This window comes from Hirundo rustica, chromosome 21 (genome assembly GCF_015227805.2).
Source record: "Hirundo rustica isolate bHirRus1 chromosome 21, bHirRus1.pri.v3, whole genome shotgun sequence".
In the NCBI taxonomy this organism is placed as follows: Eukaryota; Metazoa; Chordata; class Aves; order Passeriformes; family Hirundinidae; genus Hirundo; species Hirundo rustica.
Window position 1 is genome coordinate 8055935 of NC_053470.1, and position 27403 is coordinate 8083337.

The 27403-nt window shown below is 46.2% G+C and overlaps 2 protein-coding genes across 10 annotated transcripts in view; both read right to left on the minus strand.

Annotated features, from left to right (window-relative positions):
• The window catches only part of VBP1 (VHL binding protein 1), a 36802-nt gene extending 29603 nt beyond the window's left edge, over window positions 1-7199 (minus strand). For 3 of the 6 annotated variants that reach the window (XM_040084037.2, XM_040084034.2, XM_040084033.2), the window contains exons 1-2: window positions 7028-7198; window positions 431-573 (exon numbers count right to left, since the gene is read on the minus strand). In XM_040084037.2, the coding sequence (XP_039939971.1) occupies window positions 431-573; window positions 7028-7160 (276 nt within the window). In that variant the 5' untranslated portion in view covers window positions 7161-7198. Of the gene's footprint in view, window positions 1-430; window positions 574-7027 lie in introns of all 6 variants that reach the window. The other 3 variants (XM_040084032.2, XM_040084031.2, XM_040084035.2) reach the window with 2 other exon arrangements.
• Window positions 7200-22886: 15687 nt separating this feature from the next.
• GAB3 (GRB2 associated binding protein 3) overlaps window positions 22887-27403 on the minus strand; it is a 61220-nt gene continuing 56703 nt past the window's right edge. For all 4 annotated transcript variants that reach the window (XM_040084097.2, XM_040084098.2, XM_040084100.2 and 1 more), the window contains one exon: window positions 22887-27194. In XM_040084097.2, the coding sequence (XP_039940031.1) occupies window positions 27078-27194 (117 nt within the window). In that variant the 3' untranslated portion in view covers window positions 22887-27077. The remainder of the gene's footprint in view (window positions 27195-27403) is intronic.

A 27403-nucleotide genomic window follows, 5' to 3' on the forward strand; every position in this document is an offset into this window, starting at 1 on the left:
TTGCAAGATCAAATATTCTAGTCACCATATTCCTCTCCCCTTCAGCAAGTATTCCTTCTTATCTGTTATTAGGTTAGCTGCACATTTATGGAGTGCTAACAAGACTCTTCTGCTGTGCTCTTACTGATAAGCACTACTCTAATGAAGTAAAGCTCATCAGAAGTTTTCCAAGCCTTTATTCTAGAAAGGTCACTCATTATTCCCTCACAGACCAACCCAGATACCTGCAGGGAAATTGCAAACACTGATATATATTTGGTATTGAAATAATGAAGGAATATTTTTTTCCCTCTGGACAAATACTTTAGAGCCATCAGCAGAAGTAAAACAAGATCTCTGAAAAACTGAAGTACATATCTAATGTTTTACAGATTGAGACTTTTTTTTAAAAGCTGTCATGTAGGCTTTAACAGAACAAATCATGTCTTACCTCATTTCCATACATCATGAGGTGGTGTGTTGTAATTAGAGCTTTGAACACTACAACCCAGCTACTGTTTGCAGTTCTCTCAAAGAGTGTATCTGCCAACTGTGGAATATTCACATTCATTTCATTTGTGCACTGTATTAGATCTAAATTAAAGGAAAAAAAAAATCAAAGCATTACAATGAGTTGCATGCTCAGAGGATCAATATGTTATTTTGTGGTTTTTACACTAGAATTCATACTGGAAGCACTGACTTCAGTTCTTTGTTTAAGAAATAATTGAGCTCCTTTACTCTCCCTGCTCAGATTCACTACATTTTACTGAAACACTCCAAGTATGAACTTCAAAGGCATTTCAATAATTTTACAGAGTCCCAATATCTCATCAGTAAATAACCTGATCCTTAAACAGGAACCCAAATTAGTCTCTGAAAGGCAGTGTGAGCAACCTTCTAGATGCTCAGTGCCCAAGGCCACTCAATCTAACAAACAAACAAACAAACAAAACCAAACAAAACAAATCTGAGAAGCAAGGAAAAGCTGAAACATCCCAATCCCATGAGACAGAGGCAGCACAACCCTGCCCTTCAACCCAGGCCTGAGTAACTCACACGTGATGGCAAATGAGATGCTACAAAGCTGTAAAATACAACTCTTTTCTTTAAGAATTAAGAGCAAGAATTTGCATCTATCCACCCTTCCACTTAGCTCAAAAACACCTGGTCACAAGCCTACTGAGTATTTTGTGATGGATCGTGGTAGGTCCCAGGCTTCCACATAAAAAAGCTCTTTGTGTCCTAGACTGACAACAAACCCAACAGTAGAACATTAACTTGGGAGGTCAGAGGCAGAGAGGTTCTGTCTGCCTGAGATTTAGTACAAAACCACAACAGGCTCCAGCAGACACACGGGAAGAGCACTCGCCTGAGAAGGCTAAAGCAGGTACTTGCTGAGAAAAGAGCAGAGAACTGAATCCAGGACTACTCCAAACCCCTCAAGACATGCACACCAGACATTTATTCTCTCTCTGTGCTAAATTTGGCTCAGGTGTGATCAAAGTACACCCTAAGGACTGGGCAAGGCCAGTAAAACAAACATCTGGTTTGAAAAGCTTCCTTTGTGGCCTCTCATTGAAGCTGAGGCTGTGCAGCAGAGCCCTTTGCAGCTTGCCTGGGTAAGCACCTGAAGAAGAGCAGGTGCCTGAGGAGCCGGGCAGCAACTGAGTTCTGAGGTGCTGGCACCACTGCAACAGCCAGCCCTGCCTCAGCAGCAGCAGGACAGGACAGACTGTGGCATCACAAGCACTTGAAATGCCAGCTTAGAGCTCCACGTCGATAGTCGATACTTAGGACAAAGTATTTCACAGAAATACTGCACTTATAAATTTCTATCTTTCTGGTTCACAGAGTGTATTACAGGTGGGCCTTAACCAAAGATCGGTTTATTAAGAAAAAAGGTCCTCTGATTAAGGATTGCTGTTTAAAATAGTTTAATAACCAGAGTCGTTTTAACAGAGTAAAGAATTTTTGTATCTCATCAAGGTGAAAAGCTGTAAAATGCAAGTTATAATAAGCTACTAATTTCATTCAGATGTCAGAGGTTTCCAAGTATGTACAAAACATGGAAGCTGGGATGAAAACTTTCACTTACCAGCAACACACAAAAATGCTGAAATAACTGCTCTAACTGGTGAACTCTCCTTAAGCCCCATATCCATAAAACACGTTTTGGCTTATGCCAGAATAAAGGTTTACTTCCACAAGAAGCCATGCAGATGCCTCCTGTCAAATGTCAGTAACAGAGTGGAGCTGCCAGAGCCCTGCCGTATTTGAGAAGCTCTTTTGTTACTGCTTCATTCTCAAGTGTAAGACACGAGTCTGTCTATTTCCAAAGGCAACCAAAATGAAATACTTATATCGACAGGGCCACTAGGAGTCCAATTCAGGCTGTGGCTGAGGTTCAGGGCTGGAGTGAGCACTCAGACACTGCTGAAGAAAACACTCAGTGGCTGCCCTAAGGACAATTTTTTACACGGGGTTCTCAGCACAGCGTGGTCTTTGATTCCAAAATCTCCTTCAACACCCAAGCACATAAGTCACAGTCACCAATATCGGAGAACATATGCTTAGACAAACAAAACTGTCTCTAAAATACTAAACTAAGCAAAAAATGTCAGTGCATTTTACAGGACAAAACTGGACTTAATTAAGAGTGTCTTGCAAAAGACGAAGTTTAAAATGAAAAATAAGGCTACTTCAAGGCTTCAAAAAGGCTACTTGGGGTAATTTTAAAAATTATTATTTTACAACTAGCAATAAAAATAAAGCTGGCATTACATTTTAATTCTACAACTGAGATACATAAAGAAAGAAACTCAAGCGCCATTTCTCTAATTTGATTCTTCTAAGTCTGCAACAGGAGTATCTCTATAGAGACAAGAGTAGAGATGTATTACAGATGGTGGCACAGAAGGAAAAGGCTATTACCCCCATACATCTGGAAATATAAAGGAACACATGCACCTGAGAGACCGACAGCTGGGCAACAGTAACATGGATGTTGGCAGCAAAAACTGAAATTAAATGTACAGGGTGAGTGATGCTCCTTTTCTTATCGCAGTACTTATATAAACATTGCACAACTCAAAGCATTTTGCCAATTACCCAGAGGAATCATTTCAACTGCAAGTGAAACTGTGGTGCTATTTCTAGAATGGAATTTAGAAACATGCTAACATCACACAGGAAAACAAGAAAAGAAAAATGAAAATAAACAAATAAATAAACCCTAACAGCTTTAAACCAGAAGAGTACCAGAGGGGTTTTCAAGCAGCCTGGAAGAGCTGTGGAAATCTTAATGCCTAGAAGAGTACTGAGTACTTCTTTTCCACAATTAATCTGAAATACTGGCACATCATCTAGGAAGCTATACAGCTCTTCAGAGAACAGCATGCATAAATCCAGATAATAAAAACAAAATAAAATATACATATATCAGGTTTTTGGAAAATTTTCAGCCAGGCACCAACAAAAATTGACACACTTTTCAACTTTTAAGTAACAGGAAAAGTCATTATTTTCTTGAGTCAGGAATCTCTCTCAAGAGAGCTGTAAATACATAAGATAAAGGCCAACTATAATAGTTTAACATTCATGTATTTCTTCCACTTTGTCACAGGACTGCTTTAAGACAGATGTAAGAATTAAGACCACTTTCATCAGTCCCAGCAGTCTTGAAAAAATACATTTTCTTCTAGAAAGCTGCATCATAGATGGCACATTACAAAAATGTAAAACACCAGAGCCACTTCAGCCAACTTTCTCAATGTAGCCAAGGAATGCAAAAAAATTTGCTGGAAGACTTAAAAGATTATCACTCAACTGTTACACACATTGTTATGCCCATGTTTGCTCATCATGCACTTTTGAGAGCAATCTTTTAATTACAGGTATATAACAACAGCTAAATCTGAATTTTGAGTTACTTTACCACAAGCAAAGCAACTCAGCTATTCTGTTCCACTCCCCCACTAAAGGAGGATACAGGACAGACAGCCCATAATGTTTTTAAGAACAGCTATATACAACCCCCACTTATAGATCCCAACAATATTAACTATTTTTTCCCTTCAAATTAAATCTCCTCAATTATTGTATTGAAAAACTTCACAAATTGCTGAAAAACTTAAAATTAATGACAGCTACTGGTCTGTGTAAAGAGTTCAAGAAAACACCTTTGTCCTGTATCACAGCTTACACATCTCTGCAAGAACCACGCTGCATCACTTGACAGTCAAAAGCTCTGGTTGCCAAAAGAAAGAATGGGCAGTACCAGAATTACCACTTCTTAGAAGGTCTCCAAAGCTTGTATGGGAGTTTTAAGTTTTGATGAGCAGCATTAACTACCTTCTCCCTCCCCTTTGCTTCTGAAGTGGGCTGTATACAAGTTAAACAGAAGCTATTTTTTCATTACTGTGTTAATTTAAAAGTTTAAGCTCCCATTAATTTAGGAGGTTGTTTTTTCCAAGTTTTGGTTTACACAGAAGTCTACTCTGCGTGTTACCAGTTTGGTTACAGCTTTAATTTATTCTTTTTTCTTGTCACTTTTCAGCAGTTAGAGGAGAGGAGGTTTTCCTCCAAAAGCCCCACTCTGCTGCAAACCAGACCCAGAAGCACACCAGGAAAGAAGAGACAAAACCTTCAGGTGCTCCACAAAGAGAAGGATCAGCCTCTCCACACCATTTTATATTACCTGAAAACATTACAAAATACTACAGAAATAGATCTGCTGACTTATGTAGGACACCATGACCTACTTTAAAAGGTAAATCCCCAAGTATGTCCATTAGATTTTTGGGGTGGGTTTTTTTGTGGGTGTTTTTTTCTCTCAAAGTAAAATATGACTATGCTACTCAGCAGTTAGCAGTCAGACAAACCGCAAGACTCTTCAATTCTAGTTCAGACACTGCATATGCAACACCTTTCTGTAAAAACCTATATTGCAATACTGCAGCTTTTCTTGCTGAGGAAACCTGGCAATAAAGGGAGTTTAAGAATTAATCTGAACAGAGGAGACAAGCTGATACTCCTCCACAATTCCTGATACAACTGCAGCAACTCTCAAAGAATTGTTCCTGATAAAGCTTTTTCCTGAGCAGCAATTACAAATAATACCAGACAGTGTAGCATTTTGAATGATACACACACGTAGTGACCAGAGTTTTACATGAAATCCAAGCTGTCTTCCTTCATACTGTACTTAAATTGGAAAGTACTCGCACTGTATCTTGAAAAAACATACTGTGTGATTTGTTTTCCACAGATTACAGTATTTTGTATCCACCTGCTCACATTTAACACAAGTAAATCTTGTTTACAAGTGAAAAAATAAGAAGTGCTACTCAAAGGGTTGCAGATGTTTGAAAAGCAGTGCTCAATGAGGACCAGAGCATGTTCACTGGGATTTTTTAACCCCTCACAGACATATTTAAGGCACCATATTTCCCATCTTTTCTTTCCCTGCCCCACCAAAGCATTCCTCTATTTCAGATACCAAGTGTCGTAGGCCAAAGTCTGAGCAAATGAATTACACAGAATACAGAACACATCTGGCACAGAAGGGGACCTTCAGGAGACGGACTGACAGCTCTAAACAGCCTAAGATCAAAAGGCACTTGTTAAGCAAAAGGCAATCTCAGTTTATGGTATTCTCAAGAATTGTTCCGTGTTTCCATTTTATTTTGTAAGGGTGATTTACAACAGATGACTTTATTTCAATCGTATTTTCTAACATCACACTAACTCTTTTAGGATTCAGAAGCTTTCAAACTATTGAGCAAACTGTCACCACTTTTTGGCTTCCTGTTATGTTGCCATTTCTGTACTCAAAGGTTACCTCATTTAACTTGTACCACAGGCAGAACACAAGACCAGAAGCAAACAGGTAACTTTCAAAAGGTATCTTTAAAAAACAAGTTGTCAGTTACCCAGTTTCAAGGCTTTTAATTTCAACACAATAGCTTCAACGTTCACTACTGTAGCTCGGATGCCACCCATTCAGATTCAACAACAAATGAAATATAGATTTGGCTGGTTTTAACTGTTTGATCCACGCCAAAAGCTCTCACACAAGCCGGTGTGAGCAGGTCAGTGTCACAGGGTCACACATCCCAACTATCCTCAAACAACATAACCCAGAACGCTTCTGCAGAGAGCCTGAACCAGCAGCCCCTCTAGTACCATCAACTTGTACGACTCCTGCAAAACTACCAGCCTGCCTTTGAAGAAACCAGCAAAAGGCTTCAAGCCTTTTTCTCTCTTTAATGGAAGCGCACACACACACACACTTATTCTGCTTTTACGAGCTGGAGAGCAGGTATGCTACAGAACCTACAAGGTTTGTACACTTTTCAGCAGTCAAGACAGAACTCCAATTGCCTCGCTATTACTAAAACCTGAAGCGAAGCAGCACCACTGATTTCTGCAGATTTTAGGGGTAACTCTGCATCTTTTGGTATAGAGAAAGAGATTTTAACATACTAAGTTTAAACGTATTAGCGGCAACATACTCTCATCCAGAAGAAACGCACTCATCAACCTACGCCCTTCCCTTTAGCTCGCTTTTAATCTTCTATCTCGTTTTCCCGATCCGTAAGACGGAAAACTATGATATTTCGGGAAACGTTCGAAATATTTAAACAGCTGTAGTCCACGGGATGGACGGAAGGTCGTAACAGCGCTTAAAAAAATTAAATTCTGTCTTGGAACAGTAAACACACCTTTTCCCCAGGTGTCGGATTAATAAGCACGCCTGTAACCAGAGCACAAGACCTAAGCGGCTCTCACCGGGAACAGCTCATGAGGCTGGAATATTTCTGCTCCTCGGGCGCGACAGGGAACCTCGCTCCCTCCACGTGGAAAATAAGTTCTGGAGATCACGCCAGTCAGGTCCACCCAGGTTTACGCGGCACCCCCCTCCAGGCGCAAGCGGCCGGCTCTCCCCGCTCCCCCGCCCGCGGCCGGAGGGCCGGGCTGGGGGGCTGCCCCGAGCTCGGAGCTCCAACTCCGGGCCCACCCGGCCCCGCCGCCAGGTCCTACTCACAGTCCAGGTGCTTCTTCTTGGGGCCCATCACCTCGTGGGTCGTCGCCTTACACACAGCCTTGGCGACGGCCGAGCCGGTCACGCTGTGCTGCGCCGCCGTGATGCGGTCGGTGATGGACTGCCCCGACATCATCGCCGCGGCCCTGGCGGCGGCTCCGCCGCGGTCCCCCCGCAAGGCCGGGGCGGCGGCTCCCCCGCGGCCGGGGGAGAGCGCAGCCTCCCGGAGGAAGGGCGCCGGCGGCTCCCCCCGGCGGGAGCGCTCGCCGGGCTCCGCCTCAGCGGCTCCTGTCGGCCGCCGCCGCGGGGGCTCTTCCCGCTGCTCCGCGGAGCGGCGGCGGTGATCGCTCGGCTGCCGGCACCGCTCGGCGCTGCCGCCTCCGCCCGCGGGTGCGCCCCGGCTTTCCCTTTCACATTACGCTCACAGACAAAATGGCGGCGGCCGCGGCGTCAGGTGACCGCGCGCCCGCCCCGCTCCCGCCCCGCCGCTGCCGAGCGGGGCCGCGGCCCGACGGGAGCGGGGCCGGGAACGGGAGCGGAGCGTGGCCGGGACGGGACTGGAGCGGCGGCGGCGGCGATCGCTCGGCTCCCGGCACCGATCGGCGCCGGGACCGCAGCGGCGCCGGGAGCCGAGGCCGCCCCTCACGCCGCGCCTCAGGTGTCGGCGGGCGCTGGGGCCGAGGCGCTCCGCGACTCGCCGCCCCCAGCACCGTAGAATCGCACAGTCAACCTGCGTGGAAAAGACCTGTGGGATCGGTGATCCCAACCTGTGACCGAACACCACCATCTCAACCGCACCATGGCACTGAGTGTTTTCTCAAACACCTCCAGGGTCGGTGACTCCACCACCTCCCTGGGCAGCACATTCCAATGTCTGGTCACTTTTTCTGAGAAGGAATTCCTCCTGATGTCCAACCCAAACCTCCCCTGGTGCAGCTCAAGATTACGATCTCTCGTTCTGTCGCTATCTGCCTGGGAGGAGAGCCCACTCCCTACAGCCTCCTTTCGGGGAATTGCCCGCCGGCTCTTTGTTCCGTGGGTGGGTGTGAATGAAAAATAAAACCTGCCGCGTCGTCACGGCGAGTTAGCGGCGGGAGAAGCAGCGGCGGAGCAGCGGGGGCCGTGCTGAGCGGGGCTGGAGGATCGAGATGAGCTTGTCAGCACAGACCACAGCGCTTTGGGGTGGAAGGCACCTCAAGGACAGTCCGGTTCCGCCTACCTGCCATGGGCAGGGACACCTTCTGCCAGACGCTGTTACACTGGTTTTTGTGGTGATGAGTTTTCTTTCCTCTTGTGAACTTTACTCTCAGAAGCAAAGTCTGGAAAAAAAAAAGAGCCCGACTTCCCCATGCTGAGCCTGTTTCAAGGGACTGTAGAAGCATTTAGGTTGGAAAAGACTCCTGAGCCTAACCCCTAAGCCCACCACTGAAACCTGTCACCAAGTGGTGCCACATTTACATGTCTTTTAAATCCCTCCAGGGCTGGTGACTCCACCACTGTCCTGAGGAGCCCGTTCCTGGGCTTGACAACCCTTTCGGTGAAGAAATTGTTCACAACATCCAAGCTAAACCTCCCTCTTGTGAGGGCTGCCATGAGGGAAATCCATCCCAGCCAGACCCAGCACTGTGACAAAAAAAAAAAAGAAAATGCAGCATCACTACTACTCACTCAGAACAACCACTCTTCCCTGGCCATTCCACAGAGCAGTATTTTTTTAACTTCTGCATTTATAGTACACTAATATAAGTGTGAACACTCCTACAAACAGAAGATAGAACACAGCAATAGTTATTTTTACTTTGAAGTAAAAATACAAAAAGCAAGGAGAGTAAAAAGGAGGCAGTTGAATATGAGTGTTATAAACAAAAATCTAGCAGCTTCTGACAGTCAACTCATATTTTAGGGTGCTGATTAAAACTGTATTGCTTACATTATCCCTAAAGTGAAATACTCCATAAATATGTGGGTAGACTGCCACACACCAACCGTCTGCTATTGCAATACACATATAAAAGTAATAAAGCAGGAAACACTTGCATTCACAGCACTGTGTATTTCACTGGTACCTAAAACTTTTGTCTTTTCATAATATTTGTATGATATAGAGGGCGTTTCTTAAGAGCTTCAGCATATTCCTTATTGACCGTGAGATAACCACAGGGAACAAGGACTACTGAAATATCTTCTTACCGACTTATGCTTCGTACTTAAACCATCTTTATACCCAGCACACAGGTTTATACATTCCCATCAACCACTGTCCCCTGTCCTTTAGCAGCAGCTCCCATTCTGTGGGTTTCCTCTGCTCCTCCAAATCTTTATAAGAACAGGCTGTAGTACACCAGATACCCACCAAGCTGCTGTATCACTCCCCCTCCTTAGCTGGAGGGATGGGGAAAAAATTAAAATGAAATACCAGCACACAGCAGAACCCTATGAGCGCTGCTGTCGGGAAGATCAGCTTCATTCCAGCCAGAGCCAATAAAGTGTAAAGAGAACAACAAAGGCGAGCAGGGTCAGCAGCAGAGATGTCTCTTTTGATACCATTGAAAAGCACAATAACACTGAACAAATATTAGTGGTCCTATGAACTGGGGTGTGTAATGTTAGGAATGAAGGATTTCTATAGACCTAAGGGCATAAATGCATTAATACATGGTCACTGATATTAAATTATTGAACATTTCCTGTGCTGAGAAAAGTTACAACCTCTTTAGTCTGACTGGCAGCAGGCAGTTTCCAGCTGCCTTATTTTTGTTTTAAGGCTTGTAGTTTCTGTGAAAAAAGAAAAAAAAAAGTGATCTTGAATCTTCAAAGCCTGAGGGAACATCAAAACAGTAAGAAAAGAAGAGATGGAAAGATTAAATACACATTACCAATGTCTACGTCTCTTTGGGCCTGTCTAAACAGGGAAGCTCTTTTGCAATAAAGGAGGGTGTGAGCTGAAGCACAGCAGATATTCTGTACTACCTCCTCCCCCAGCAGGGACTCACTTATTTTGTTCTGTTTCAGGAAGCCTAAATTCCACATTAAGGTGCCTGAGTTGAGTGTTTCCCATAGCCAGGGCTCTGCCTTTACTCGATGTGCTGCTCAGGCCCAAATCTGAATTCAAACATCCCTCTTCAGTCAGTGCATTGGCTTGCCCTGGGTTCAGGCCATCCTGTGCACCCCCTGGATGCCTGCAGGTAGAATCACAGAATCATTTAGGCTGGAAACCACCTTTAAGATCATTAAGTGCAGTCCAATATTACTGCAGCCACCACTAAACCATGTCTCCAAGTACCACATCAACACAGCTTTTAAATAAGTATCTCCAGGAATGGTGCCTCCACCGCTGCCCTGGGCAACTTGTTCCAATGCTCGACAACCCTTTTGGTGAAGAATTTTGTCCTAATATCAAACCTAAACCTCCCCTGGCACAACTTGAGGATATTTTCTCTTGTCCTGTCCCTTGGAGGAAGAAACTGCCCTTCAGGCCCTGATGTCTGCGCAGGCTAATGCAGAAAGCCTTGCTCTTGGCTACTCTCCCGCACCTATGCTTTAGTTCATTTTAGTAAAGCTGAAAAGTGGAAATTTTATGTGCAATTCACATCTCACTCATTTTTCTGCCCTCTGTTTACTACAGGGCAAGTAATGAAGGCTTCAGACAGGAAATGTGGTCCAGGCTTGGATGCATAAAAATAGCACTTGGGGATAGTGGCAGTGGAGGGAATGGATGGTGCTGGGCTTCTGCCATCACTGAATGACACAGATGGTTTTCCAGGGAAATGAGTATTTTAGCAATGAGTAGTGAATGTGCTGCGGGCTGACTGTACCTAGAGCCCTGGGAATGCAAACAGTTTAGCAGCAGGTTTGTCAATAAATGCCATCTGCTCGGTAGCACTGCATCCAAAATATAGCAGAACCTACCTTACTGGAGGCTGTTGTTTTGCTTGATAGAGTTGAGATAAAAATCTAACAACTAAATTAATTTTTTTTTTTAATACTGTGATTGTGATCTGAAATTATAAAACTAAATTTATTCAGGCTTGTTCAATCCCAGTTTCAACCCAGGAGAGTTAAAATGTTGTCATTAGCATATTTCCCGGTGGCCAGTAAGACATCTCTCTGCATGGAGGAGTGAGCTGTAAACAAGGCTGCTTCTCTCACAGTTCAGGCCACTCAGGTGTCTGAGAAACACCTTGATTCCAGGCTGCCTGCAAGGGAAGGAAACAAACCATGGCAGCAGCAGAGATGGGATTCCTGGGGGCTGAGATTGAGGCTGATTTCCTGATCCAGGGCTCCAGTCATGAGCAGTGAGTGAATCCTTGCCCCAGCCTTTCTCCATGCAGGGGCTCCAAGAGTTGCTTAATCTTGACTCCCAGTTTTCCATGAGTTTTGCCAAAGCAGAGTGCTTTGGGGATGTTTACAGCTGTCAGGTGTGGCTGAAATTGGATGAGGAGGTTTCTGAGAGAGAAACAAGGCATCATCTAAAAAGCCTAATACCAGAAGGAGTTTCAGTGTCAGTTAACTAATTCTTACCTGAACAGAGACATGACAGGAAAAAACTCCACACGCTATTGTCCAGCTTGGATTTATGGGTATCATAGTCTGCCAGTCTCTTTGAAAGATCTTTGTTTCCCTCTCTCTGAGTTGTAAAATATTGATAAAAAATTGAGCTCCAGAACTGGGACTCTCCATAGCTGGATTCATCCAAACCTTGCATAACTGCAAAATATGAGAAGATCAGATCATGAGCCCCTTCCTCCAGAACCCCTCCTCAAGACTCTGAGCAGTGACTAGGTTTGTCTCAGGGCTGTGTTGGAGTGCTAAAAGCCACACACTGGTTTTCCCCTCTCCTGTCACATGAGGGGAAAAGGTCACGCTTCCTCTGTCCCTCCCATTCAGCCCCTGCCGAGGAACAGTGACCTGGGGCAGGACTTGGCCCTGGGAGCTCTCTCTCCTCTTCCCAGCTATCTCTGACTTCTGCCTCTCAAACTCGACTGCTGGTGAAGTTTGAACTCTGAAATTGCTGACTTTGTATAGAGAAGAGAGAAAAATAAGAGGAAAAGAAAGAAAGGGAAGGAAAAACTAATCTGGAGTTATGCCACAGTTGCAAAAAGTGCTGGGAGGCAGAAAGGCAGAACTCCCGTGGCTTCTGTTGCAGCAACTGGTTGCTGTTCCTGCCTTTAGGCTCCTCATGTTCTTTGCAGGTGTATGGCTGTCAATAACAACATATTTGAGAGGATTTCTGATTTATTTCTGAAGTATTTCCCTGTGAAAGAGTTTCTGTTTGGTGAAGAAGCTGTTCTGGTTCTGTCTACTGAGCACTTGACTAAGGTTCATGGAATTCTCCTTTGCCAGACTTCTCTGTTTAACATTACAATTCAAAGCTTTTTTTAAAGGGAAAACAAAATAAATACTCCAATATGATGCAATTGGTGTAATGTAATTACTCTAGCCTGTCTTGGTTTGGTCTGTTACTTCCTGAGCGGGTTTATGAGAAGGGTTTTGAAAAGCAGGAACTGAGTGTGGTAACTCATACAAATTCAGGATCAAGGCTTAGGCTTAGAAGATTAGTCTTGGTTTAAGTGGAGAGGGCTCAGTTTTGGCTTTGGGACTGTCCCAGGACAAGCCTTGTTTGTTTTCCAGAACCATATATGTGTGTGTGTGTTTGTGTGCACACTGAGCAGTTCTGATACAGACAGTCACCGCTGGCATTAGCAGACACTTAAGGGAGTGTAATTGTCACCTGAGGAAATGGCGTGGGTACCCCTGCTGCAAACATTTCAGAGGGCTTGGGTTGACTCATGACCAATGTATTGATCCATTGTTTCCATCACCTTGCCATTCCTGGCAGGAGCCTGTCTGTGACAGGCGACTCGGGGTGGTAAGACAAGGTGTGATGCAGGTGCTGGAGCCGTTTTTGGAAACATCAGAGAATGCAGCTTGGAAAACCCTTGGTCAGGATCAGGAGAGCCATTCCCTGCCCTTACACTCATCATTTTAACTACAGACCCAATTAAACCTGCAGAAGCAAGAAAGCTAAAATCATCGGCCTAATAAAATTATACAAATTGTGGACCAAAGCAGATTCACAATGTTTCCGTCCCTCCCAAGGAGAAGGAGCATACCTGGCTTGGGGAAAAAAGGATTTGGGGAGAGTTGGGGGGGAGCTGATGGGGCTGTGCCATGGCAACAGAGGAAGGAGCTAGCAGCTCAGCCTCTAGAAAAAGATAACACTGCCAATGGAAATCAATCTCGTATTAAAATCCGTTTAAAGCACTCCTGGAAATTACAGCCCATCAGGCATTAGTTTCACACCAAATAAATAAATGGGAACAAAAAACCCCAATAAAATTGAGGCATTTGGCTAAGCAGGAATAAATAGGGACAAGGCTGCAGATGCTTATAAAGGAAAATCTTCCATTTCTGTTGCTTAAGTGTGTCAGTGAAATGGAAGATAAGGGCAAGCCAGCACACACGTTTTATCTAGAGCTGGAAAATCAACAACAAAAAAACCCACAACAAACAAAAACCAAAGAAACCAGAAAAAGGCTTGGACAAAGGAGCTTAGGCACTTGTGAGATGCCATCAAGACATCTCACTGTGTTACCAAATGCTCACAAGCCTCTGAAAAGCTGATCCTGAAAGGGAGAAACAGCATTAGATGCAAAGAGCAGAGTTGCAGGTATTTTGAAACTGAAATGCTTGTTTGCAATACCTTGCTGACAGAATGAGCACCCAGTCAATGCCATTGAAACGCAGTGGTTTCAAAATTGTCCAAGAGATGGATTTTTCTTTTTAATGTGGGACTAATTTTTTTGAATATGAGCTGAAATAAACAAAATAAAGATACTTGAACTTAGCATTTAGCACAAGCACTAAGAATCTAACCAAAGCTGGGGTGTTCACAGAGGTAACTGGGAGCCTCTAGAGACAGATGAGTGGAGGAAGGAGCTGGGCTGGTGTTGCAGCAGGCGCTGTCCGATGGGGCAGCTCCCACCGTGCACAACCTGCCTTTGCCACTTGTCCTTTTGCCTGTTTTTGCGGGAGATGCTGCATCTAACAGGCAGCCCCAAGCGCCACCCAACTAATAAATAAACTGATGGATAATTTTCTATGGGTGTATGCCGGGGGACTGGCAGACCGAGTTCTCCAAGGCTGCAGCGCAACTGTGTTGCTTAAAAGACATCAGAGAAGCCACACGTTGTGAATGTTCTAACCACAGGAAAAACTTAAATGGAAGTTCGTGCTATATTAAACACCAGTGAATCCACATGAGAGAGAAACCTTAAGTGAAGAGTGGATTTTCTGGTGTCTAATAGCCACCGACTGCCATTCAGGTTTTTTTCCCAGGGTTTAATTCATTCTCTCGCCTCTTCTTTTTCAGCACGATTACCTGCTCTCACAAAATTTCCAAGCGAGACATTTGCTCCTTTGAAAATAAGGTGGGCAGTGAGCTCGCTGGGGAGGGAACGGATGGAGTGTGATCTTACAGGAAAACACTGAAAATCAGATCCCACCAGCCTGGCAGGGTCGGGAGAAGCTGCAGTGCTGAGCGCGCAGATGAGAGAGCTGAGCGTGGTATTTTTAGAAAGTCAGCCGAGCAGACAGTGAGCGCCACGTTCCTTTCTGTGCTCTTCCCTTCCATTTTACACCAGCCATCACCATCCCAGAGGTGGGAATGGGTGTACCGAGTATCAGCGGTAAAATAGCTGGTTTCACCGAGTAGCGTCGCTAGGGAGGTGAAGTTTTGTTACCCACCCCATTGCCTGGGAGGGAAAAAAAATGTCAGGGGCTGGACGTGTTTCAGGGCACAAGAATGCTGAGCACAGGACAGCGCCCTGTGCTCCATAGGCAGCTGGCACAAGGATGCTCTGGCTGCTGCTGAAAGCCCTGTGGCCAAATTTCATGCACATTTCCGAAGTGTGGAACACAGACATGCTAACAAGCCCGTGCACATGCTTTGCTCTCAGCAAGCATGGGTTTGTTTCACCTTTCTCTGTGAGCAGCTAAAACGAAAATATTTATTAGCTGCCCGACGTTAATTGCTTTCACAGCCGTGAACTGACCTTTGCATTACAATCAGTCACTGTGGCTCCTATTGCTTTTTTTAAGTGTTAAGGTTGTGCAGGCTGAATGAGTGTGCCGGCAGTGACAGAGACATTTGTTTGCTGAAAATCCATTTGCTGTGTCCTCCAACTACACCGTCGTGCCTATTCAACAATATCCCCTCTTCCCCCGAGCTTCATCATCCCTACGCCCTTAAAGATCACAGCACAACCACAGTCCTGCCTTTTGCAAGAATTCCCCTTCTGTGTATAAAATTAATCAGCAAAAATGGAAAGGGAGTACAGGCAACCCCTCATGAATCCCCACTTCTGACAGTTTGGTTTTTTTTCTCTGATGAATGCAAGTGTGGGGTTTAGTATGCAAGTACACACACCCTCTCAGTGATGGATGAGCCTTCCACTCCTCACACAGGGCTGGGGTTGGTGTTACAGGGCAGCGCGGTCCTAGGCACTGCAGTGTCACGAAAAGAGAGTCTCTTCCAGCAGAAGATGCACCAGAGAAGGTGATGGTAGTTTCTGTGTTCCCTTTTTTCATCCCCAGGAAAGTCAGAGTCCCTGCATGGGGGGAGCAGCAGAACCCCACTGGAGAACTGATAGCGGCAGCATGGCCACAGCAGGGCTGTGAATTGAGCTCATGGAGGAAACGGCATCACTTTCTTCTTCAGGCAGCAGCTGAGAAGGGCATGGGGCTGTGAGGGCTGCAGAGGCCAGAGAGGGTGTTAATTGCAAACACCATCAGTTGATGTGGGTTCGGAATGGGCTAACGTCCTCCAGGATGAGCTGTGATGGGTGCTGTGTTCCTGGGGTGATGGATATCTCAGTGTCTGGGCCCAGGAGCACCACCTGCCATGGGGTGTCTGGGCAACCATCCAGCAACCACAGAAGTGCCCGTGCCAGGGGGTAAAAACAACTACATTAACGTGGACAGTTTTCTGCCTGCTTCAGAAGGTGAAACATGGTGAAAAATTACAGAAAGGCGTGCATGCAAAAGTGTCACGGAGTGGACAGCTGTGGTGCGGCTTGGGGCATTTCCACCTTAAAGGCTCTGGGTGTTGGCAGGTTCCCACCCCGTGGTCAGAGCAGCCCTGTGCCTGGGCAGATACTGCTGGTTATCTCCTGGGACAAGGAGCCCAAGACACTGGGGGGGAGATATTTGTACCAAGACATTTCCAACTCGTGCAGTGCTCACACCTCTGTGTGCCAGAACACCGTGACAGCAGCACTGGCGCTGCTGGTGTTGAGGAGCTGCAGAGTTGGTGTCACCAGTCCCAGCGAGTTCTGCAGCAGTGGCTGCTTCCAGCAAACCAAAACCAATTATCAACATTGCAGTGAATCCCATAGACAATTTAGCAACAGCCAAAACAGCACGTGGACTGATTTTGTTACCAAGCAGTTGATGAAAAATGCCCTTTTATGAGAAGTAATCTAGGTGAATTGCTTCAACTTGAGGGCCTGAGTCCTGGATTTCCCTTCAGCTCCGCCCAAGGCTCCACGAGTTACTGCTGTGGGCACATGTGGGTGAGCAGGGTGCAAGAGGAATGCAGCTGAACTTCATCCCCTTCAGTACCATCATCAACAAAATGTGGTCTGTGGTAACAGCATTTTGTTTATTTTCTTAAGAAATGCCGTCTTCAGCACTGAGGGGTAACATCTATTTGGAGACTTCCATGAAAATGACTCCAAACAGCTTGAGATCGACCACTTCCCCCTGAAAGGTTTCACAAGCTAAGATGGAAGATCATCATTTAAGGTGGAGTGGAAACTGTTCCTCTTCTCTTGATAGCAGGAGAGGCTGGATTTGGGCTTACCTGCACCCCCGGGTCTTGGCTGCAAGGACAAGAGAGAGATACTGGCCAAAAAAAACCCCACAAAATCCACAATTCTCTCTGTCCCCTCTGGCTTTGCCTCGTGACGCTTCCTGAGGTTTGTGCCCCGGGTGGGGTGACACACTTCACCTGTAAGAGAGAAGCAGCAGTATGGCAAGGCATGCTTGATTACTTCCTGCAGAGAGGACAGGTCAGCCACAAGTGTCAGGGAGACACAAGATTCAAGAAGGACCTCTTCACTTCTAAACTCCTTTCTCAGGGGACTCTGTGTGCAGCTGTATCCAGACACAGGCATGGGCTTTGTCAGTGGTTTATGTCTGAAGGACTGCATGTGCCCAACCAATTCTTCATATCACTTAACTCAGGTTTCAGAGTTTCAGCACGCTTATTCTGAATTCACTTCATCCGATGTGACAAGGATTCTCTCAGCCTTGAGGAGTAGGTGTTCCTGCCCCAGTCCTGCAGCCTGCTGCGATGCAGGAGAGCTGCACAGGCGTTGGGCTGCCTGCTATTTATGGGCTAAGATGACTGACTTACGGTCATATTTACATTCCAGCCGTATTTTGGTTGGCACACGCTCGAGCAGCCCTCAGCTGTTGAGCAAGACCAGTGGCCCTTAGCTATTGACATTATCTGCTTCCCCAGAGTCAAAACCCACCACAGCCACCGCTGGTGGCTATTGCTTAAGCAGAAAGTGAGGGAGCTCATGGCCAGGGCTGGTTGTTAAAAAAAAGCAATCACAGCACAAAGTAGATTCCACGACCCCTGAAAGCCTTTGCCAGCACCCAGCATTTCTTTCACCCAAGTATTTTCCTTTTCTCCTCCCCTCTGCTGTTTGGGGTGGCAGCCACCGGGCCATGTGTGATGTGAACAGCAGACAAGAATTATCTCTAGACCTTTAGAAGGTTTGCATGCTTTCCAAGCCCAAATAAAAGGTGATGTTTTGGGATGTGGAAGTTGTGTTGCCCTGAGCTCCTACCCCATTAAGCCACAGACATCTTTGGACACCTTGTGCCCACCCTGAGGCTGCTGCCAAGCTCCCACCCAAGTGGGATTGAGTGCACTGGAGGCTCCTGGGCTGTCATTTCGCAGTGGAAGCAGCAGGCAGGCATCAGGCGCAGCAGGGCAGGGTTTGCATTCTGCTCAGCACTGTCTCACCCTGTTTTTCTCCCTGAGTTTCCCCTGCCTGCCCTGCCCTTGGCCCTTTGTACTGGGGGGTTGGTGGGGAGGGGAAGCGAGCACCTCCCCGGGGAAGTGGCCAGATCACAATTTTACAAACAGATTGCTCAACCCCAGGCTGGAGCTGCTGATGCCATCTCACACTGACCGCTGCTCTGCAGCACCAGGAAGCCTTTGTGTCAGTGTTTCCCAGCTTTGCAGTGCAAGTGTCAGAGTTATCAGAGAAATCTGATTTTTAAGTATTTTCTGCCCATTCAGAGTTGAAAGGTTGTTGAGAAAGCACATCCCACCAGCTGCTACGGTACAGTACTTGCAGGCAAAGCTTTTGGTGGAGTATTATTTTTTTCTGCCTCCTCCTGAGGCTGCAGGTTTCCCTCCGGCAGGTACAAGCCTGAGACTTTTCCCCAGGGTGCGAGCAGCTGGGTGTGTTTTCCTCCAGATCCACAGAGCAGAAGGAGCTTGCTCAGGGCTTCTACACAAGCAAAGCCAGCTGTCCCTGCTGGAGGCCGGTGGGCACACAGAGCTGCTGCTCCCACAGCCAGGCACGGGCTCCGTGCTGAGCTTTTCCCTGGCAGAAGGACCTCGGGGGTTTCCTCATGCCACAGAGCTCCTTGAACCTGCTGCCTCTCTGGGAAGCAGATCAAGGGCACGCAGAGCAAAAATAATCCTGATAAACACAAGATGCAGTTCAGAACTCTTTTTCTCTGAGTGTGCACTTTGGACACAGGCTGGGACACACCTGATTTTCTGTCTGTAGAGAGTATTTTCAGTATCTGCTTTGGAGCAGCCAGGGTCAGGCTCTGCTCTCTGTGACACCCAAGAGGCCATGAGGGTGAGCCTGGCAGTTTCTGTCTCCTCAAGGGAAGCACAAATTAGAGAGCTGAAGAGTGGTGGAAGGGCCAAATCACTGATACAGAATAATGCAGAGCTGGTACAGTTCTGAACAGAAACATGGAAAAAAGCACTACTGACATTTCTGGAGGTATTCCAAATTTTCATTTGGTGCAAAAGCCAGATTCTGGGCCTGCTGATCGTGGAAATCCATCTTTGTTTTTTCTCCCTGTCATTTTGTCTTTACATGTCATTCAAGTTCCCTCTTGAGCTGTCTCTGGTGCCCTGCTCAGCCCTGCCTGGGAAGAGGCAGAGCCCCCCCTCCACTGTCCTCGGAGGAGCACGTTCCTTGTGCTGACCAGACAGAACAGGATGGATTTCCTTCGGTGCCATTTCCTGATGATTTCTGACTAACTGTGGAGGAAGTTAAACCAAAGAAATGATGAATCTTCTGGTTTTTTTTTTGAAAACACTATTAAAAGGACATCTCTTGTTTTGAACTGTAAACAGCCTGCTGTCCTGCTGCCTGCCTCATCTTCATGGAAGAAATTTACACCAAAAGCCAGATATATTTTCTTCTGGGAAGCCCTTAACATTTGGGGGGAACTTCATTTGCCAGTGTCAGTACATTGGGCTTGCTCAATATTTTAAAATAAATTATTCATAGTCTGAATGAACATATCCTAAGAGATGACTGAGTCACCCACTCCTGTGGCTGAGGGCAAATGTCTCAGCCTCAGGATTTTTGGAGCCCCAAGGGGCCTGGGCACAGCCCTGTGGATGTGGGGCTGCTTGGCAGGAGAAGCAGCAGCAGCAGGAGGCGGGAGAGGGTCAGTGTGTCCCTGCAGCCCTCCCGGGGCTGCTGCAGCTGGGCACAGCTCTCAGGGTAACCAGCCCCTGGTGGGACACCTCCTGAGGCACCTCAGCTTTGAAGGGGAAAGCTCAGGGCCTCAAACTGGGGCTGTGCACAGGGATGTCACTGTGCTGGAGGCACCCAAGCACCACCAGGACGCCTTCTGGAAAATTTGATAAGCCTGGCTGCTTCTTGAAAGCTGCATTAATGCTCAACAGAGACATGGAAGAGGCATGGAGACCCCAGGGGTTTTATGAATCCCTGTGTTGCTCAATCCTCCATGTCCTTCTGTAGAGGAATTCTCACTTTCAGGCCATATAAAAGGTTGCACTTAAAGCTGGTCCTGAATTTTGATCTGGGAATTTAAAGGAAAAAGCTCTGTTTGCCTTCTGGCACTTCCTCAAGTGCTTGCAGACACCTGCCAGTGCTGCCTCTATTTGATTGTTTTCGGTGTTGTGTAATTCTGCAAAACACTCTGTGCCTTCCCGGAGAAAACCACGATGTTGGCAGAGTGACAGTCCCTGGGGAAGGTGGCAGAACGGATACTTCATGGGAGGGATCTGTGGTTTTTCCCTTCTGGGGGAGAACAGAGCAGGTCTCCCCTGTGCTGCTCATGTGGGGAAGGATGCTGAGAAATGATGGCAGCAGTTGCAAACCCAGCCATGTGAAGATAGCAGCACAGTCAGAGGCAATTCCAAGAAGCTGAGCTCCTGGACAAAGAATGGAGCATTTTGGAACGAAGGCACAAACCTGAACTGCAACAACCACCACGAACACATGCAATGAGAACACCCCCTCAAACTGCTCACAGCTTTAAAGCCCTCAGTGTGAACCCACCAGAGAGCAAGGGCTTTTCAGGCTCTTACACAGTGATGGACACCAATGCCAAGATCCAAAAGCTGTCAGAGCAGGATGTCGGGGCCGTTTAACAATGAGCTTATGCTAAAATCGGATGTGAAAGGAAAATCAAAGCAGAACAAAACAGGACAGTGAGTGAAAGATTGGGTTGCTCCCTGCTCGTTCCTGCATTACAACAGGGCCTGGGATCAGCTCCCCAGGTGGGAATGGGCTGAGCCTCTGCCGGTGCATCCTTTGTGCTGGATGTGGTACCCCTGGCTCCCAGTGTGCTCCCATAAATATGTATAACCCCACAGCCAAGTCCCTCTGCATTCTCTGCCCTAAACAACTGGAAGAGGAGCTTTGGATGCTGTTTGATGGGGAAATGCAGATCTCAAGACCTGTCAAAACACAGTGTGAAGCCTGCATAAGCTGCTAGCAAAAGTGCAGCACTAAGACCCCACAAATTCAGTGTTGGTCCTGCTACTGCCACTGGCCGGGGGGGAGTCACTGTCCTGCAAAGCCCCCATGAAAAACTGGAAGTAAACTATAGCTCTGTTGCCAAAACCCTTGGAGATCTCCTGAAGAGAAATGAGATATCACCACTGTGGTCTTGAATTAATAGAGAGCCCGAGGACTATGAAGGAATGCCTGTTTCTAAGGGAGATGTTCTCCTGAGCAGCCCCAGCTAAAAAGTTTAAAGCAATTGCACTTTAACCAAAAGAGTTGAAGGGACAAAAAAGCACTGGGCTGAAAGGTTGGGTATTAGAAAAAGGTTTGGCAGAGCCTTTTTGTAGGGCTCAGCTCAGCCTGCCAGAGTTCAGGAAGTTTGGACAACGCTCTCAGGCACATGGTGTGATCCTTGGGGTTGTGCTGTGCAGGACCTGGAGTTGTACTTCAACATTTGTTGGGGGTCTCTTCCAACTCAAGATATATTCTATGATTCTATGATAGGAAATTGCTGCCTTTTTGGAGAGGTTTGTTTTTCATACCCCATGAGGATGACCTGGTTTTGCTACCTGGCTGGCTGCTCTGTGGCTTTTTGCTTCAGGGAAGTATTTGATGTGGTTTGAAATTGCAGATGTAACTAGAGGGGCCAGCCTCTATAGAGCCACGTGCTTATATATCCAGACACTTTGCTGACAGTTTTTTCACATTATTATTGTTATTATTATGATTATTATCCAATCTCTAAAGTATTTGCAGGGAGGTGTGAGAAGTCTGAGAGCTTCCAGGCTCACTCCATGGTGGCAGGGCTGATGGTGGCTTTGAAGCAGTTTTTTCCCTCTGGGAGGAGGTGCAGTTGAGGGAGGTCTCTTTTCTGAGTAGTGCTCTCTGATGAAAGGGCTCTGCTCTGCTGTGCAGAGGACACAGGAGAGTTGTGAACCGGCAGCCAGACTTTATCTGACCTCTTATTTGTCTGACCTGCCCTCCCTTGAAGACCAAACACAAAATGTCACCGAGTTCCTTTCTATCAAGCCTGCAGGCAAAGGCTTATCTAAGTCACACGTGTCTGTGTGTCTTGAGCTGTGCAGCCAAGTTTCCATCAGTGGCTCTCTGGGCACTCCCTCGATCCACCACCGTGGGTCTGCAGCCAGGATTACAAAGCACGCAGATCCAAAAGGGGCACTAGCCTGAGGCAATAAATAAACTATTTCCAAACTACCTGGCCTGTTAGCAGCAAGGTTTGCTCAGCCCTGCTCCCGTGGACTGCCTTGTCTCATTTTCCATATCCTGAGGTGCGCACACTGGCAGGATCCCACGTCCCCAGCTTGCTGCATGTGGAAATTGTATTACCAGCAACTACACCCCTCAGCACAGAGCAATTAACCATTAATTTAATCAGGTTAAATAACAACTAGTCTCTGTATCCAAGCCCGGAGCATGTGTTGAATAGATTTGTGCTTGTGATCTGCAGGCTGGGTCAGAAGTTGTGTCCCCTTCCTGCCCCTTGGCTGTGGCAGCTCACCCTGTCCCAGGAGGATACAGACCTGAGTCCAAGTCTTTGTTATTCTGCAAATAATCTCCCTGATACACAGGCGGGTGACATTTACAAATTTGTTTGAATTTGCATCCAAGTATTTTATGTGAACAAGCCACTGCCTAATAAGAGAATTTAAAAAAATGGAAAAAGCATTAAATGAAAAATGTGGGAGTTTATCCCGTGAGCACCTTCAGTTATCAAAATAATGATTAAAGATCACAGCTACCTTTTATATTAATTTATTAGAAAAAGATACAGTTTAATGTGCAAATATATACACCAAACATTACAATGAAACATGAGGAAGGCGAGCCCCTTCCCTCTAGCAATGACTTGTCCCTTCCTAACAGAGATGACTGTTTAATGCTTCCCCACAAATTTACAAATAAAAAAAAATAAAATTTAAAAAAAAGTATAATGCTTCATTTGCACATGAAAAAGTTTATTTTTATTTGAAAACAAACAAAAAAATATCCTGGCTTTGACATGGCAAATGTCTGCTATTTTGGTGGCTTTTATTTATTTTTTTTTTTTCAAACCTGAGCAAGTTTCACAGAATGGGGGGACAAAGGGAAGGCATTGCCCTGTGCTTCGTTCTCATCACAGCATTTGATGGTCTTTGAGTTACTAAACTTCTGAATTCCTGCAGCTGAATGCAACCCCAAAATCTACATCTAGGATGGAGTTAGTGACAATGAAGAAAGCAGGTGCTGCCACTGGCAAAGCGAGATGGCTGCAAACACCTTGCTCCACTTTCATGGCTGCTGGCAGTTCTCAGGTGAAAGTGTCCATTTCAGCCAGTAAGGAAATGAATGCTGCCTCCTGTCATAAAGGAATTGTAAATGTAAAAATGTAGTTTAGTCCACAAAGCAAATGAGTTGTGGATCTGCTAGGCCTTGGTCAAGTGTGGGGTCATTGAAGGAGAGAGTAAGGCCATATTAAACAATCAGCGGGGGGAAGCAGCTGATGGCTCCAACAATAAGCACAGGACTCAAACCACTGAGCTTGGTTGTTTTCCACCTCATCCTGCAAGCAAGCTCCATCCAGCAGCTCCGCAGGGTGACATTTCCAATGAAACCAAAACTGTTCTGCTCATTTAGCACTCTCGCCAGTTTAAGTGAGAGGCCCCAGCAGGGCTGGAGAAGGCACTACAAATACCTGGGCTGGGCCATGCCAGTTCCCTCAGCAGAGGGAACCACCAGCCACCCTGTGCTCATTTAGGTGCAGAGCCTCTCCCTGCCTCAGCTCTAACCACACTTTTGAAGAAAATACATGAAATAACCCATGGCAAAAAGAGGACACCCTCAGGAGTGTGCCAGGCTGGCCTCAGAGCCAGTACTAACCAGGGCCTCTGGCCTAGGCTGTATTTTCAGACATGACACTGACAAAAGCTGACTCAGTTTTCAGGTTTTCTCTCCTCCTTGGCCAAGGGATTAGGATTTAAGAGCAGATTTAACTAAACAGTAACTCCTTTTTGCTCTGCTCCACTCCCACCAGCTGGCTCTGTGGGTTCTGGCCCACAGGTTTGTCAGTCATGGCTGCTGCAGCTCCCTTCACACCAAACCCTTCGTGGTGAGGGGGCCACAGCAGACCTGGCCTTTGCCACCCTGCCACCATCCTCCTCCTCTTTACCCTCTTTCAAGTACTGTGGAATTTGACCAAAACAAAAGAAAAAAAAAAAAAGCCTTTGAGAAGGACTGCTCTGCTTTTAAATTTCCCCCCCCTCACCGCCCCAGTATTTTTTAATTGCTCCTGTTTCATGTGTTGTACTTGCACGAGAATGTATGTCATGGGCCCTGGAGCAGCCGGCAGAAACAGAGGTTCCAAGAAAAACTGCAGCAAACCCCCAAACTTAGCTCTTAGTTAAAAGTGAAAGTTAGAAACCAGTGAGCAGCGTTTGATCAAGATAAGAGCGTTGTGAGGGCAACCAGGGGACACGGGAAGCTGAAAGGGGCCATTCTGATCTAAGGACAGTCCCTGTCAAGCTAAATGCTTATGTCCTTTTAGGGCAGTAAAAATCCAGATACAGCTCCTTCTTTAAGCTTCTGAATGATCCATTAGCCAGGTTTGTTGGGAGTTTGAATATTTTTTACAATAAACTAGAATAACAAGAGAGCCGGTTGTCTCCAACAACTTGGTGTTTTTCCACTTCAGAAGATCTTCTCACAGCATGAAAGGAAACACTCCAGTCAACCACGAGCTGATCTGTAGGTGGTTCTGACCCGGGATCTGCAGTAGCAGAACACAGCTTCACTCACCCTTTGTGGAGGTTGTCTGTAATTTAAAACACCTTTTAGCTGGTCTTTTGACCCTTTCAGTACATTGCATACCAAGAGCTTTCAGCAACTCAGAGTAACGCCTATAACAATTATTTTTGCTATTTGCACACTTTGAAAGAAAGGCAATTCTTTTGAGCAAAAAGGCAAAGGTCTCAGTATCCGTGGCCTGCCCATGCTTCCCTGTCTCTGACACCTCTGTGCAGGTCCAGCTCTCCACTGCCCTCTCCCCAAAAGTCCTGCCCCTGTCACGGTAGCACTCCCAGGGCACGGGCGCTCACAGCTCTGCTAAATCAGTCAGAGGACAAAACAGCTGGGTTTTAACAAACTAAATTTCACACCAGGCAGACAAGGTGTGTATATATATATATATATATTCCATATATATATGGAAAAGTCAGAATTATTTTCAATATTTTTATGAACATCAACATTCTTTTGAGAGCTCTGGTGGGGAGCAGGAGGAACAGAGTAGCAGGGAAGAGCAGGTCAGCTGGACTAACCCTGCTTTTCCAAGCAGCTCTAGTCCAGGACACTTCATGCCCAGTTTGCCCAGTCAGTGAAGGTGCTGGTGAACCTCGTTCTTGCAGGGTAACCACAGATCCCCAGGGGCTGGGCTAAAAAAAAGCAGTGAGGCTTGCAAGCCCTTCAGATCTCTTGAGGTAGGAGGAAAAGTGTGTTTCTGTCAGCTGTGCTGCTTCTCCCCCTCCCAGAGCACCTGAACGATGGGAGCACAAGGGATGGAGGGAGGAGGCTGAGCAGGAGCCTTGAAATGGTTGCTGCAATGACATTTCTGTGACCTCTGTTTGGTACATCACAATTTTTAGGATGTCAGGTTACAGCAATGCAAGGTGGTAACAACAGGCACACAAAGGGAGGCCAGCGAGTTGGCACTGTCAGAGAAGTCCTTTGTGAGGGTCCTGTCTGTCCATCTGACAGGATCAGACCTCTTATGGCTACTGGGACTCATCTACAGGAGTAAAGCCTGTGAGACCAACTCCAGTGTGGGTCACGCAGCAATCACTGCCCACTTCCAGGAGTCACTGTGTGTCTCTGTAATATTATAAAATAAAGACCGCAGCCCAACATTTAAAGTTAAATATTTTATAAACTGTACACATGTTATCCTGAGATAGTGCCGGTAACAAGTCCCAAGGTAGATAAGCTTCCTGAGCCCAGAGTCCCCATGCTGTGTGAGCACACTGTTGTCCTGTTTTGGCAGGCTCAGAGCATGCTGCACCTCCTAATGCTTTTTTATTTTGGGGTGGGTTGAGTGAGACAATCAGACCGACAACTGCTACCAGCAATTCCAATGGCATTTCTTCTGCCGTTCGGATGAAAGCAGTCTTGATCCTTTGCCAGCTCTCCCGAGGCTTGCAGAAACAGGCTCACAGCTTCCCTTTCTATTTTTTGGCCAGCCAAGAGCTGTGTGGCTGCAGCCTCCTACTAGGAGAGCAGCTGTGCTGCGCCAAAGACACTTCCCAAGACAGGGGAGAAAACATCAGTAGGAATCAGACAGAAAAGTGACAAGTATGAGCCACAACGGAGGGAAGAAGCTCAACACAATGACCTTCATCCAGAGGGTCAAAGACCATGCATTCCAGTTGCATGGGTACACACAGTCCTGTTTTGAGTTCTGACAGCATCAGCTCGCAAGCCAGAACATTTAAACCTGGGGGGGAAAATATTTTTCAAAATTCTCTTTGCTTAAGCACTATATATATTCAAAAAGTTCTTTTTATTGTTTCAGTATTTTAGCCCTTAGTTGATTAGTCACCAAAACCTGTCAGATGCCTGCTACCATAAAAGCAGTCCAAGCACCTGCAGCATTTGTAGGAATATCAAAAAATAGCTTTAGCAACTAGGAATTATGCAACAGAAGGAGAAGGCAGGACAAACTAGATTAATACAACTTGTAGTGGATTTGTTAACGTTAAGTGTATGACTCGTTGCAGAATCATGCCAGAAAATGGTACCATGTAGCATACTGGTAAGGGCAGTAAAAAGGCTAATGCATTACTTCAGTCATCAGTGAACCACTCACTCACACAACATCCTTTTTCCAGCTGAAATCAAAGGTTTCCAGTAAAAATGCCTCTACAGGCTGTAAGCATCTTACAGCTCTCTCTGCCTTTGAGCTCTGCTGTGATAGCTGCTTCATTAACATTGTGGTTCCAGTGCAAAAAAAGCCCCTTCCAGATCCCAAATCTTCTTTACACTTTTGATTGTCTTTCATCTGTCCATTCCTGCTTAGTGTTCTGTAAAGCTTGAGTCTTCTGTTCATCTACCTGGACATAGTCCACTCTCTGTTCCTCAGACAGAAAAGGTTTCTATGGGACAGGGAGGAAAAAAAAAACAACAACGTTGTAATTTTCAGGTTGAAAAAGGAGTGCTAGTGAAACTTAGCTTGATTTTCTGTTTTCCCTCTTTCCCTCGTTCCTTGATTGCTTCCCTTCACCTTGAAGCTCACAGTGACATCAGCTGACAAAAGCATTGCTTTACAGCCTGCTTTAGCTGTAATTATCCATCTGTCACCCTG